Raw genomic sequence first — 13,299 nt, forward strand, 5'->3', positions numbered from 1 at the left:
AACCAATTTAAATGCTGACAAAAATCACAACATAATATTCCACTTAAGGTTTGCAAAAACTAGGCTTTCATTACTCCTACTGTAGGTGCATTCGCAGCTAGTCATTCACTGTACAAAAGGCAAGAGACTGTCGCCTGTTAGTTGTGTTGTAACTCTGCTGCAACCCTTATGACTGCTCTATTAGCATTATGTTGTGTCAACTCAATAAATCAATAGAAAAATTGAAAAAATGAAATCTGCTACAGAGTTTTATTATCAGCAGCAAGATTCCTTCCCAATTTTAACTTGTAAAATGAAATTTTATATTTCATTTGGGAAATTAAAACAGATGGAGTCTGCTAGACAAGCGGAAAAGAGACACTATTGAGGGTCAATACAAAAATAAAGCATTGATCAGGAACTCCCTTATCAATCTATTAAAATTTCTCAGCTTTTTGATTTTAATGTGAATTGAGTAAGGTGTTGATCACACATCTTCATTTGCACTTTCTTAATCATGGGTGTTTTACAGACATATATTTAAAGTCACAAACATCTTTTCAATTTGTGCATGCTGTATGAAAATAAACTGCAAAGGCCTACAGATTATTGGCACCTACAATATTCCTTCAGAAACTGATCTTATTCAAGACCCTGTTGCAAAATACATCTGACGCATAGGAATCTCCTGGCCCAAATAGATCAAGTGGTTAGGTGCATCAGGGATTGCATTGACAAGCCCTGTAGAAGCAGCATTCGGAAGGCACCACCCAACTTCACACCCACCTGCCCCATCTGTGGAATAGTCTACAGTTCCACATTGGCCTCATTAACCACATGAGAACCTACAAAACCAGGATATAGACGAGTTATCCTTGATCCGAGGGACAAACCAAGAAGAACCTCAATAACATTCTCCTCTGCATTAAGGATAGTCTTGGCAGACCCCATCCAACAAACATAGACTTTGGAGTGCTACAGAAACCTAACCATTCAGAACTCACATGAGCACAGGGAGAAAATTGAAGGGTGTAACCCAATATGAGTGACCAAAGAGAGCTAGAAGAAAGGCACAGTGAAGCAAGAAAACCAACGTATCTTCCCCTTTATACAAATGATCAATAGCCCCACATTAGAATTCCATGGGTCCTGTCTATGTGTAATTTGCATACAGAGCTCTCATGTGCCAAAAGGTGGAAAGTTAGGCTAAACTTCCACACCCAAGATGATCAAATGTGTAACTTATACCAGGGATGAAATGTGGGGCGGGGGGGGGGGGGGGGGGGGGGACGGGGGTGAAAAAACAATATTACAGGTATCCTTGATGTTGAAGGGAGATGATGAAAAGGCAGTTGATGGTGTGGTCAGTCATTGAAAATGATTTTATTCCAGACGTAAATGTTTCCAGTTCTTAGAAAAAAAAATCTTGTTATCTAATACAAGAGAAAGGGGGAAATAGGAAAGTGCATGAATTAATAAACTGTGGAGGAATACCTTGTACCCCAACACAAGATCGATGGGACTAACTGGTAGAATATTAATGTTCAGCCCCCCTTTCCCCAGAAGCATCACACATTTTATCACTTGCCTTTCATCATTTTTTTTCTCCAAAAGTATTAAATAAAAAAGATTGGAAAAATGGTATCTGTGCAACACGAAAGTAACTGGGAGGAATGAGATTTTGGGTCTGTCACTTCAACAACAGCCACAGTACCTCAGTTGAATGCAAGTTGAAAGGCTGATGAAATGTATGTACCTTATGTTGTACAATTAGTTTTTGCACAATTCTAACTATCGTGTTTTTACTGAGGCACAGAAGTAGCTCGCTGTTGCAATAGCTGTGTAAGCAATTGGGAAACAGAACACCACACAGTCTCCACTTTATATCTCACAAACTCTTTACACATGAATTAGACATTTTTTTCAATCCTCAATAGCACATCAGTTAGAAATGTATTTGTTTCTTTTCCCTGCCTACTACCCTTCCACATCCAAAGTTCATAGTGCACAGGTTAAGAGCTTGTTGTAGCAGCATTTTTTTTTACATCGGTATTTTCGATCTTCCAAACAGCTATCCAGCTGGGATTTGCAGTGTTGTTTGTTTCTGCGGGACCCAGCTGACCAAACGTCAAGCTTCCTGGATGACAGAAGCTTTACGGCACAAATCAGGGAAGGCAGAATGCCACTTTAACTGGATGCAGTCGCAATCGGCTTCTTCAGCTGCTGACTCATGATCTCCCGTGTGCGGCAAGCTTGAACATGATCATAGCAGGAGTTACACACCAGCACAGGGTCATATAGCTGCTGATCTGGAATGGGCAGTTTCAGGTGGCAACAGTTGGCACAAAACACATTTCCACAGTTCCTAGAAAGAAAACAAACAATTACAGATACAACAACAGCATTTAAATAAAGGGACTAGCATCGTCAGGCTTCGACTACTGTTCAGAGATGTTTAGGTCACCACATAAACTAGGAACTGCAGATGCTGGTTTACAAACAACAAAGACAAAGCGCTGGAGTAACTCAGTGGGCGAGGCAGCACTCCTGGAGAACATGGACAGGTGACATTTTTCAAACGTTACCTATCCATGTTTTCCAGGGATGCTGCCGGACCCGCTGAATTACTCCAGCACTTTGTCTTGTTTTAAGGTCACCACAGATGGGCATTTCCCTTTTAGTAACTAAATTAATATTAATATGGAATTAAAAGTCTAAATCAGCAATAATATTCATGAATTAACAAACATAAAAACCCATCACCATTTTCACTGAAGGAAGACAATGTGTCATCCTGCCTGGTTTTGTCTGCATGACTCCACTCACCACTGTGGTTCCCTGTGAAACAGCCCAGAAAGTCAGAATGGGCAATAATTTAAATCAAACAGCATGGAAACAGGTCCTTCAGCCCTCCAAAATCTATGATGACCAAAAATCCATCCATTTACACTAATCTAACACGTTTTTGATAATTTCCCCCCACTTTCTAACTAAATCTCCAGATTGCATCCCTCACCTACACCTTGGGGACAATTAACAGTAGACCAATTAGCCTACCATATGCATATCTTGGAAAGTGGGAGGAAACCAGAGCCCCTGGAGAAACCAAAACTGCCACAGGGAGATAGTACAGATGGTTGGCAAGGTCACTGGCACTGTGAGGCAGCACTTCTACAGGGTACCGCCATTGCACCCTCTCTTCATACCCACATCATGCTCAATGTTATTCCAGTAATGTGCTCACAATATGAAAGAAAGGAAAATTTAGGTTTGTAGTACACTGCATACTTTGACAGAGCTGTGCAGCAAGGAAACAGGCCTGTTGGCCCAACTCATCCAGGCCACCCACATCCCTCCAAATGTTTCTTATCCATTCCCTGCCCAAGTGTCTTTTAAATGTCATAATTGTATCCACCTCCACCACTTCCTCCGACAGCTCATTTCATGTGTATGACACCCTATGTTGACCCCCAGGTCCTTTTTAAATTTTTCCCCTCTCACCCTAAATCTATATGCTCTGTTTTAGACTCCCTTGTCCTGAAAGAAAGGACTGCAGCTATTTATCTTATCTACATCCCGATGAAAACTCAAAAGGTCACCCCAGCCTTCTTCACTTCAGGCAAAAAAGACCCAGCCCACTCAAGAAACAAGCAAATAGGAGCAGGAGTCGTTCACCTGGTCCTCATCTCAATATCCACCTCAGTGCCTCTCTTATGATCTTGTGTTTCAACAGAATTCTTTCTTATTTAAGACAGCATCCTCCTTTTAATTGTTGTGTATAATCCAGGATGTTGTTCTTGTGTATTTAAAAATTTAACCTAGTATACGAAAACTTCAGAATGTCAAAATACACAAACTATTTTTGAGCAGTAATATAATTTAAACTGCAGCAAACATTTGAGCTGGGTGGCAGGGTTGGTATGGCAATCAAATGTCAAGTAGTGAAGTTTTGTGATTTATAATTGGAAGAATGTTGGTTTATTTATTACTTGACCATACTTTGAATTAGTTATGTTTTTGATAAGTAACGGATTGTGCAGTGTTTAGAAATGCTGTTGGGATGGTTGAGCCAGAAAAATTGTCAAACCAAGTTAGTACGTGTGGTGAGTAGCATTCATTATTCACCTCCCCAATTTGTGCAAAAGTTCTTGCATGTTTTAAATCACAAAATACACCCGAGAATACAAAATTCCTCCAATCAATGCAATCATAGAATAATAGAATCATAGTAGCACTGAAGTGCCATGTCAAACTAGTAAAGAAACCCAATTAATTCCATTCATCTGCTTTTATCCCTATTGCCCTAGCAATGACTTTCCCCTGAGTGTGTATCCAATTTTGTTTTGAATTATCCAAATGATTGTTTCCACTATATCAGGTAGAGAATTTCAGGCCTTTCCATGTCAACTAAAAGTCTCCTCATATCCCTCTGCATTTTTTGTTAAATTCAGTCTGATGATCTTTGAATCATCAGTGAATGGAAAAGACTCCTCACTGCTTGTCCTATCTAAACCTGTCATGACCTTCCATATAAAGTGTCCTCTCAACCTAGGACTATTATTTCCTTCCTAAAGTGTGATAACTAGAATTGGATGCTTTACTCCAGTCATAGTGCAACCAGTATTCCAGAAAGTAAAACCAGCCTGCCTTTGACATTGCTTAACACATACCATCACTTTCACATTTAATGGTCTTAGAATTCTGCAGTTCCTTCATTCCTTTTACAACAATGTTATTTATCTCAATTATTTATTTCTTCCATATTTCTGCATGAAAGGTCTAGAACCATTTGTCGGCTCACTGTGCCAAATTATCTCCTCTTGTAATCTATGACTACTCCTCACCATGTACGACATAACTAAGTTTCATGTCATCTGTGAGTTTTACACACCCTTCACTAAGTCATTAAAGTATACAGGTGCTGGCACTGACCACTGTGGAATACATTTGCCTACAACTCTACTCTTGCCTACAATGGTCCTGACAATCCACTTGTTATCTTGAACTTTGCAGTACAAGATTACTTTCAAAATCTGCTATGTGGAACCACCTTATTTTATCTTACTCTTATTTCACGATGTCAGATAAATGTATAGCCAGGTTCACATTTACATTGCCAATGCTAATTCTTCCTCAACATCTCTGCTGGACTAGAGGATGTAGCTTTAAGGCGAGAGGTACAAAATTTAAATGAGATGTACAGGGCATTATATACACAGAGTGGTGGTGCCTGGAACACGTTGCCAGGGTGGTGGTGGAGGCAGATACCCTAGTTGGATTTAAGGCACTTTTGTAGCAGCAAAGAACTGCAGACATCGGCCAATACGAAAAAGGACACAAAGTGCTGGAATAACTCAGCAGGTCAGGCAGCATCTTTGGAGAACATATACGTAGGTGGCATTTCAGGTCAAGACTATATTCTGTTTTGGGTACAGAATGTTTGAAAAGATTAATTGGCCTTGGCGAAGATAAAATGCAGATTCCCAAGAACAAGACTTAAATTACAATTAAAAGCTACTAAACTTAATTTGTACTCCTTTGAAGAATTCATTAGTATGAAGAAGGGTCTTGACCCAAAACGTCACCTACCCCTGTTTTCCAGAGATGTTGCCTGACATGTTGAGTTACTCCAGCACTTTGTGTCCTTTAAGCCGCTTTTGGATAGGGACATGGATATGCAAAAAATAGTGGGATATGAATTACACACGGGCAAAGGAGATTAGTTTAACGACATAAAGTTCGATGTGGACAATGTTCCTGTGCTGTTCTATGTTCTATGACTCTCCATTGCTCTGTTGATAGATCTGCTACTTTCCAGACTTCCAATTTCCTGTTAAATGCTGTAAAGTGAGGCTGTCTCAATGACATCCAAAAGAGTTGATGATAAGTAAAAGGTTGATTCCACTTACCTGCAATGATGTCTCCTTTTGGCTAACCAGAATTCCGAATCACAGTTAAAACAGTGGGACGCCATATGATCAGGAACCCATCGAGTGACCTGGAACAGATAAAATGAGAAAATCATCTCCTCCACCAAATACACAAATTCAGTAATCTTCTTCATAATCAACTACCTGCAAAATATATTAAACTATATTTTAGAAAATACCATTCTCAGACTGATTAATCATGCTAATGATTAGAATTTACCAGGAGTGAAAGGTTCGTGCTCAGATTTGCCTGCTCTCCTCGATATTGATTTTTCACACTTTATAAATCAGCGAATGGTAAAAACTCCTCACTGCTGGTCCTATCCAAGCCTATCATGACCTTCCAATTTGTCTCCACAGAAATAACAAATATTTTGTGAACTCATTTTTGTTTAGTTACCTTTCTTAGGAACTACTATAATATCATAAATGTGAAATAGTCTCCCGCAAGATCAAGTCTTAATCTTATTTTTTTAATTCGTAGACAGGCTCCAGTTTTCATTTCAATTTCAACATTTGTTTAAACGAAAATTCAGTGTCGTGCTCATCCTCATTTTTTCATTATCTTTTGGTGTACGGAGATATTATAAAGAAGTGCATCTTAAACAAATTCTAACTTAAATTTGCTTAAGATGGGAATTCAGTGGAAAGAACAAGATCCTGCTTCTCATCTTCAATGCAATATGATTTGTGCAATTACTTAAACCTTTACCTATTACTGAAAAATTTGCCTGGTTGATCTATCTCTGCCTCAGAACCCCCATTCTCTTGCCTTCTCCCCATATCGTCTGACACCTGTACTAATGAGCGTGCGCACACACACACACACACCCTTCCCCACCCCCCCACCCCCCCCCCCCCCCCCTCTCCCCCCCGGGAAGGAATTGAGGCTAGCCTGAGAATTATTGGCAAATGCAAGTCTGCAGCAGCTGGCATGACCTATAGCTACCCAGGTCAGATGCATATCACATAAACAAGGAATTTAATTGTACCTTGGTGTATATGACCATGAACTAATCTGAGGTAGACAAAATTGCTGGTGAAACTCAGCAGGTGAGGCAGCATCTATGGAATGGGTGGATTAGGTGACGTTTCAGGTCGAGACCCTTCTTTAGACTGAAGAAGGGTCTCGACCTGAAACGTCACCTATTCCTTCGCTCCATAGATGCTGCCTCACCTGCTGAGTTTCTCCAGTATTTTTGTCTACCTTCGATTTTTCCAGCAGCTCTTTGTTAAACATGAACTAATCTGAACTAACAAATCCTACACAGGATTCCCAAGCCAAGAACTATGAGATCCCATATATTTAGTTTTACATGCTCTTCTAATTCATCTGTTCGGTTTTGAATGCATGACACACTACAAACAAGTCTTTAGCTTTGTTCGCATTTTTGTCATCTTTAGCCTAATCAGTTGATTCCTATTTGTCTGTTTATTTTTTCCCACTGTAATATTTGGTCTTGAATCTACTCTTCCATTACCCGACGGTAGAAAGTTTGATTCCTTCCCTTTGTTAATTAGCGGAAGGAGGGGACCAGGGAGAGTAAGGGACGGGGGAGCATGGAGATACATCATGGGGCATAGAGAGGAAACGAACAGCATTCAAGGCAAGGGGTGTGTATGAGGAGGAGAGCAACGCAAGCATGATTATTAAAGGGGTGAAAGTGTGCATGGGTACAAGAGAAAGAAAAAGTCACACGTGAGAAACAGAGCGGTTTAGCAATACAGCGTGGAAGCAGGCCCTTGGCCCACCGACCAGCAACACCCACACATTAACTATGCTACACACACTAGGGACAATTTACAATTATATCAAGCCAATTAACTGACAAACCTGTGCATCTTTGGAGTGAGGGGAGGAAACCGGAGAACCCGGAGAAAACCCACGGCCACGGGGAGAATATACAAACTCCGTACAGACAAGCACCCATAGTCAGGATTGAACCCGGGTCTCTGGCGCTATAAGGCAGCAAGTTTACCACGAATCATAGACCTGGATTTTCCTTCTTACCCAAAATCGGGCAATATCAGTTTAAAGAGTGAGGAAAGATCCTCATTTACCGCAGGTTCACCGCTGCGCCACTGTACCGCTTACGAAAGATTGGCACCACAATCAAGAAGTCTTGATTGTTCATACATCGGAGTGAGATTTTGACCACAAGTGCCTATGAGGAGTTAAAAATATCAAAGCGATGGACCGTGTTCTCCTACCTCAGTCTCCTTCCGATCCACAGGTTCCCAACTTGCTTCCGAACGCTGGTCATCGCTGTGGATGGAGAGAGATTCTTCAATATCACTGTCATCCGATTCTCTCAGACATGTCTGCAAATTAGACAAAACATTTACTATACGACAGGACCATTCACAATGAAACAGTGAACTACAATCCAAAAATTAACACCAACAGTTAGCAAATTACTGCTCATAGCAACGCACTGCTTGATACCATCTGCTATTAAAACTCACCAAATGTGATTCTATTGATATACATTCAGCCAAAACTGTATAATTTACATAATATTTGGGCCTGTTATTTGGTGGTTCAGGATATCTGCTCACTCTTCTGGATTTACCACAACCTCTTCTATTTTCCTTGGGTAGAAATCAATTCATTTGCACTTCAAAGTTGGGTTGAATTCCTGCCACAACTGACCATAACCAAGGCAGGTGAAGAGAATCAGAGAAGACAGTTTCAGACATTTAAGTCCAGAAGAATCCTAAAGATTAAAGCACATGGTCTTCTGAAGGCATTGAGAGAGAATGGCATTGTCAACAGCAAAGTATTTGTTGCCAGGTGGAATACAAAAAGAACATCCTTTCAATGTGGAAAAAATAAGTGTCGACTGTCACATGGCAGGCCCAGATACCAGAGCAGGAGGTTCAACCATCAGAAGTCACCAAGATGCATTGGTGTCCTACGCAATTAGTGGGTAGCGAAAGAGTAGAGCCATCCAGTCATCCAGTCAGATTCATGCAACAGACATAGGTCCTTTAGCCTACAATGATCTTGCCAGTAGTAGTCCGAAGGCTATTTTGGAAAGGTCAGGAAAAAAGGGGTTTGAGTTGTAATGATAGGTCTCTGTGGCTGGATCTTCCCTCACTCTTTAAACTGATATTGCCCAAGTTTGGGTAAGAAGGAAAATCCCAGTCTATGATTAGTTACCGAACTGCAACCAATTGCCATTATAAGTGGCGTAAAGTGACCATGGAATTGGGGGGAGAGTGGGGAAAAAAAAGTAATTCATGACCCATGAATTGCTCTAGCAATCCATAACAAAAGAAGAATGGTACAAATAACATCATATGTGATTGTGGCCGTCTCCCCAAATGACATCATTGAATTTTGACAGTCAACCACACAATCCTCTAAATTTCTCTACTGTGAACCAGATTCTATCCTCAACTATTTCATCTGTATACAAGGAATAGTCAGCAATTTTTGGACAGTTCATTACCTCTGGGATCTCCCAGAAATCTAGTCTTAACCACTTCCTTTTCCTTCATCAATGTGCTACCTTTCCTTTCCTCTCATTGAGCTCTCTCTTCAAAAGACTTGGCATTATTTTTCATACGTTAATGAAACCCAGCTAGCCATTTTTAATTGTTCCATCTGCCTAAGGTGCTTGAATAACTTACTCCAGTTAAATAGCAAAACCAGAGCTGTTGTTTCTCCCCTTCCCCTAAATATTTGTTGGAAGGCTGGCACCAAGTGCATCCTTTATTCAGTCACCACTTTAGGTTGAACCATACCCAGGAACAACTTCAATACAATCATGAACCGAGCATCCATTTTGTTATCTTTTCTATCACCAGGACTTCCATAGCTATAGCAGACCCCCCCCCCCCCCCCCGGCCACATCAATGCATTTGGTGCTGAAATTCTGATACCCATCACCTCTGGTGCCTTTCCATAGTTTGCTTTGATCCAGCATTGTCAGTGAATTTTAGCTAAACCAAAATTGGGTCCGTCTGACTTTACATGAGTTCTTACTCACCCATCCACATTATCTCAATTGCATTGCTCATAGTCCCCTGACACCTCAGGCGTACAACTTAAAATTCCCATTTTCATATTTAGCTTCTCATTATTTTGTTCACCTTCACCCCTTGCTTCTAAACTCAGCATTTGTCTAATTTCCTTCCCATCAACAATGGCATTTTGGCTCGAACAAATTTTGTCCCATAGTCTGAAACATCATTCAAACTCTTCTTAAAACAGAAATAAAAATCTCAAGTAAATTGCTGAAGTGCATTCTTATGCAAACTGTCCTTGAAATAACATCCAGTCTTAAATTAACAGTGTTATCTGGCTAGAGTAGACAGTCAGAACCCTTCCCCCCCCCATGATGGAAACATTGTGGGCCAAAGGGCCCATTCCTATGCTACATAAAGTATTTCAGCAAAAGTCAACTTTGGGTGAGAACGGATGTACAACAGTAAACCTGGACACATTTGCTAAAAAATGTACCGGCTGATCATTTCATTAATGCTTTTGCGTCAAGGATCAGCTTTGGCTGCATGGCAAGTCCTTGGCTTAATTAGAAGATACTGGGATCAAGTAAAGATCAAATACTTCAGTCAGCAACCTGTACTGAGTGAGTACTTTCAGATGAGCCATTGAAATGGAGACCCATCTCTAATATGCAAAAGATACCATGCTACTTATAATTATTGCTGAAGATTAACTTTGTGTTGTGGAGAACATTAATTATTCAACTGATATCTCAATGTGTTGCAGACTGTTTTATGTGCAAATTGTTGACTTATATCCTTACAAAACTGAGTGTACTAAAATGCCATATGAATTCAATTTTGCTGTTCAGGTACTCTGCACAGAACCAGCACTTACAAAGTCATCCCCATAATCAATGTCAATCTCCGCAGGAGAGGTACAGTACTGTTGACTGTCTAATCTCATCTGAAGTTCGTGAACCTGCCGGCGAAGCAACTCAACCTCCTGCTTGTATGTTGCCTCAATCTGACGCAACCGCTGCTGAACGGCGTCCACGGGAAATGGCAATCCATCGTCATCGACGTAGCTTGGAGAAGTCTCCAACGTAGTAGTGACAGTATGACGAACCGGTTGAGGCTGTCTCCAATGTGATGAATGAGTGAGAAAACCACAAGTCTTTATATTTGACCCTAATGAATAAAGGCTAGAGTGGATTTGGTTGGACTGTCGGAGATTTTTAAATGGTCCTACTTGTTCCTCCTTGAGCAGGTACTGTCCATTCACTGCAGACCCCACCTTCAGGTGCTTATTATTTAGTCTTTTATAATGACAACCATTCAGTCTGGATCTCCTATGGTTTGAATCACCACTGTAGGCTGATTTTACCAAGCCCTGTATGCTATCCCAATTTGAGTTGAGCAATGAAAAGTCACTGAACTGACTGTGACAAACATGCTTTCTGAAAGTTCGCACACTCTCCGATCCAGTTCGGCCAACCCTGTACTGTTCCACTTCAGAATTAAGTCTATTTACAAGTATATTGTTTTTCCCAAAACTCAAGTCCTTAGGTAGGGATAAGCCATCTGTTTTTGTCCTCTCTTCAGTCACCGTCTCTGTGGAGCTGCTCATCGCCAAAATTGTTTCCTTGACGTTAAATATATCTGCCATGGAATGAAGGTAGGGTTGGAAAGCAGAAGGGCTGCCAGTATATTCTGGTGACTGCTCAGCACTTAAGGGAATGGTCTTTGCAGATGGGTTTGGTACATTTTGTTCAAACTGGCCAGGACAATTCTCACAAATCCTATGTTCTTTCACGTTTTCCTCTGTAAATTCAATTTTTGGAGTAATTCCAAGTTCGTTTACCTCCATCTCACTGTTTGCAGTTGCATGAGGGTGAACATTATTTGAAGGCTTCTCTTGTAGAGCATCTTTGGGATAGGTCAATGAATTGAGGTTACTACCACAAACTGTTTTCTCAGTTTGATTTTGGACATCTGCCGATTCTGCCTCTTCAGTATTAAGAGGTAGGTCATTATCCAGATTTTCTTCTCTAACTTCCTTTGCAGTTTCCACTGGATCCATCAGACCATCTGATTTCATTTCCGAGAGAGATGTTCCAGCCCCAACTTCAAGCTCACGAGTTACATCAGGCACATCAGGTACAACAAACACAGGTGTGTTTCTGGGTTCTGGAGAATTACGTTCTTCCTGACAATGCTGGTTTATATTAGGATCACTGGATGTTCTTGCAAGTGGAGCTCCACTCTCGCAGGCCAAGGGAAGATTGTCCACAGAACGTGCTTTTGGTAATCTAGGTTTAAAAAAAAAAATCAGATTTTCAGAAACAAAATAATTCAAACAGTGAATCAAAATACAGATGCCAAGTGATGCCCAATCTTTATTCCACCTGTTGAATTTCTTCATACAAATGCTTTTCTGATTGGAATTATCGGAGAACAGATTTGCATCACTTCAAGGTAGTACAATCAGAAATGAAAAGATAGACTTTTTTCAGGACTCATGTCACTGCTGGGAAACGAGGTTTGGCGTGGAGGAAACTATGAAAGGGATCGAAAGCTAAGCAAGGAATGTTCAGAAGCATTTCAAACTTCCATTTGTTATTGGGTCACTCAGGGAATTTGAGACTGTGTGGTCAGTAGCAAAGGAAACATCATGAGCACAGGCAAATATGTCAAATAATCTTGTGTCAAAAATATTCAATAATTCTTTATACCAAGGGTGGAACTGCAGTGATATCCCATATACAGATAACTGAATAATCCATAAAAATTGTAATTTGTATGTCATACACAAAACAATGTTATACCCAAATGGAGAACAGTAATATTGAAGAGAAGGGAAATTAGTAATAGTATTTTGTTGCAAGTTCAATCTGAGAATAAAAAACTAGAAAGTAAAATAGATATCAGTATTATATTTTTCTGGCTTTCCAATAGCTTAAATATTTCCCTTTTGATATTTACCACATTCCATTCCAAATTCAAGACTGACTGCAACTTAGAGAGACCCAAAATGCTGGTACAGGTGCACAACCTTTTATCCGAAAGCCTTGGGACCAGACACTTTTCGTAATTCAGAATTTGTCGGTCTTCGGAATGGAAATTTTTTAGCGTAGATTTTAATGGCTGGCTCAGTGGTAGAGTGCTCGGCTCATATCCGCAAGGGCGCGAGTTTGCGCCTTGATCCTGGCAGTTACTCGATCGCGAGTTTGAGTCTTCAATGTCGTTTTTTCTTGCAGAATAAATGTTTGTATGAAATACAGTGTAGGAGAAGTGTACTGACTGTGTGGGCAGAACTTTGGAAGTGATTGCCCACCAGTCTAAAAAGCCGCTGTGTCTCCCTGTCCCTGGGATAGCAGGGGGCGATCAAACAGCACAATACCCCCCTCCCCCTCCAACTCCAGAGGAATCCGCTCCC

The 13,299-nt window shown here is 40.6% G+C and overlaps 1 protein-coding gene across 11 annotated transcripts in view; it reads right to left on the bottom strand.

Moving 5' to 3' along the window:
- Nucleotides 1–230: 230 nt before the first annotated feature.
- The window catches only part of mtmr4 (myotubularin related protein 4), a 94,608-nt gene continuing 81,539 nt past the window's right edge, over nt 231–13,299 (bottom strand). For 9 of the 11 annotated variants that reach the window (XM_033046104.1, XM_033046106.1, XM_033046108.1 and 6 more), the window contains 4 exons: nt 10,759–12,172; nt 8,121–8,231; nt 5,889–5,977; nt 231–2,344 (listed from right to left, as the gene is read on the bottom strand). In XM_033046104.1, the coding sequence (XP_032901995.1) occupies nt 2,167–2,344; nt 5,889–5,977; nt 8,121–8,231; nt 10,759–12,172 (1,792 nt within the window). In that variant the 3' untranslated portion in view covers nt 231–2,166. The remainder of the gene's footprint in view (nt 2,345–5,888; nt 5,978–8,120; nt 8,232–10,758; nt 12,173–13,299) is intronic. The other 2 variants (XM_033046112.1, XM_033046111.1) reach the window with 2 other exon arrangements.

Source organism: Amblyraja radiata, chromosome 28 (assembly GCF_010909765.2).
Source record: "Amblyraja radiata isolate CabotCenter1 chromosome 28, sAmbRad1.1.pri, whole genome shotgun sequence".
Classification (NCBI taxonomy): domain Eukaryota; kingdom Metazoa; phylum Chordata; class Chondrichthyes; order Rajiformes; family Rajidae; genus Amblyraja; species Amblyraja radiata.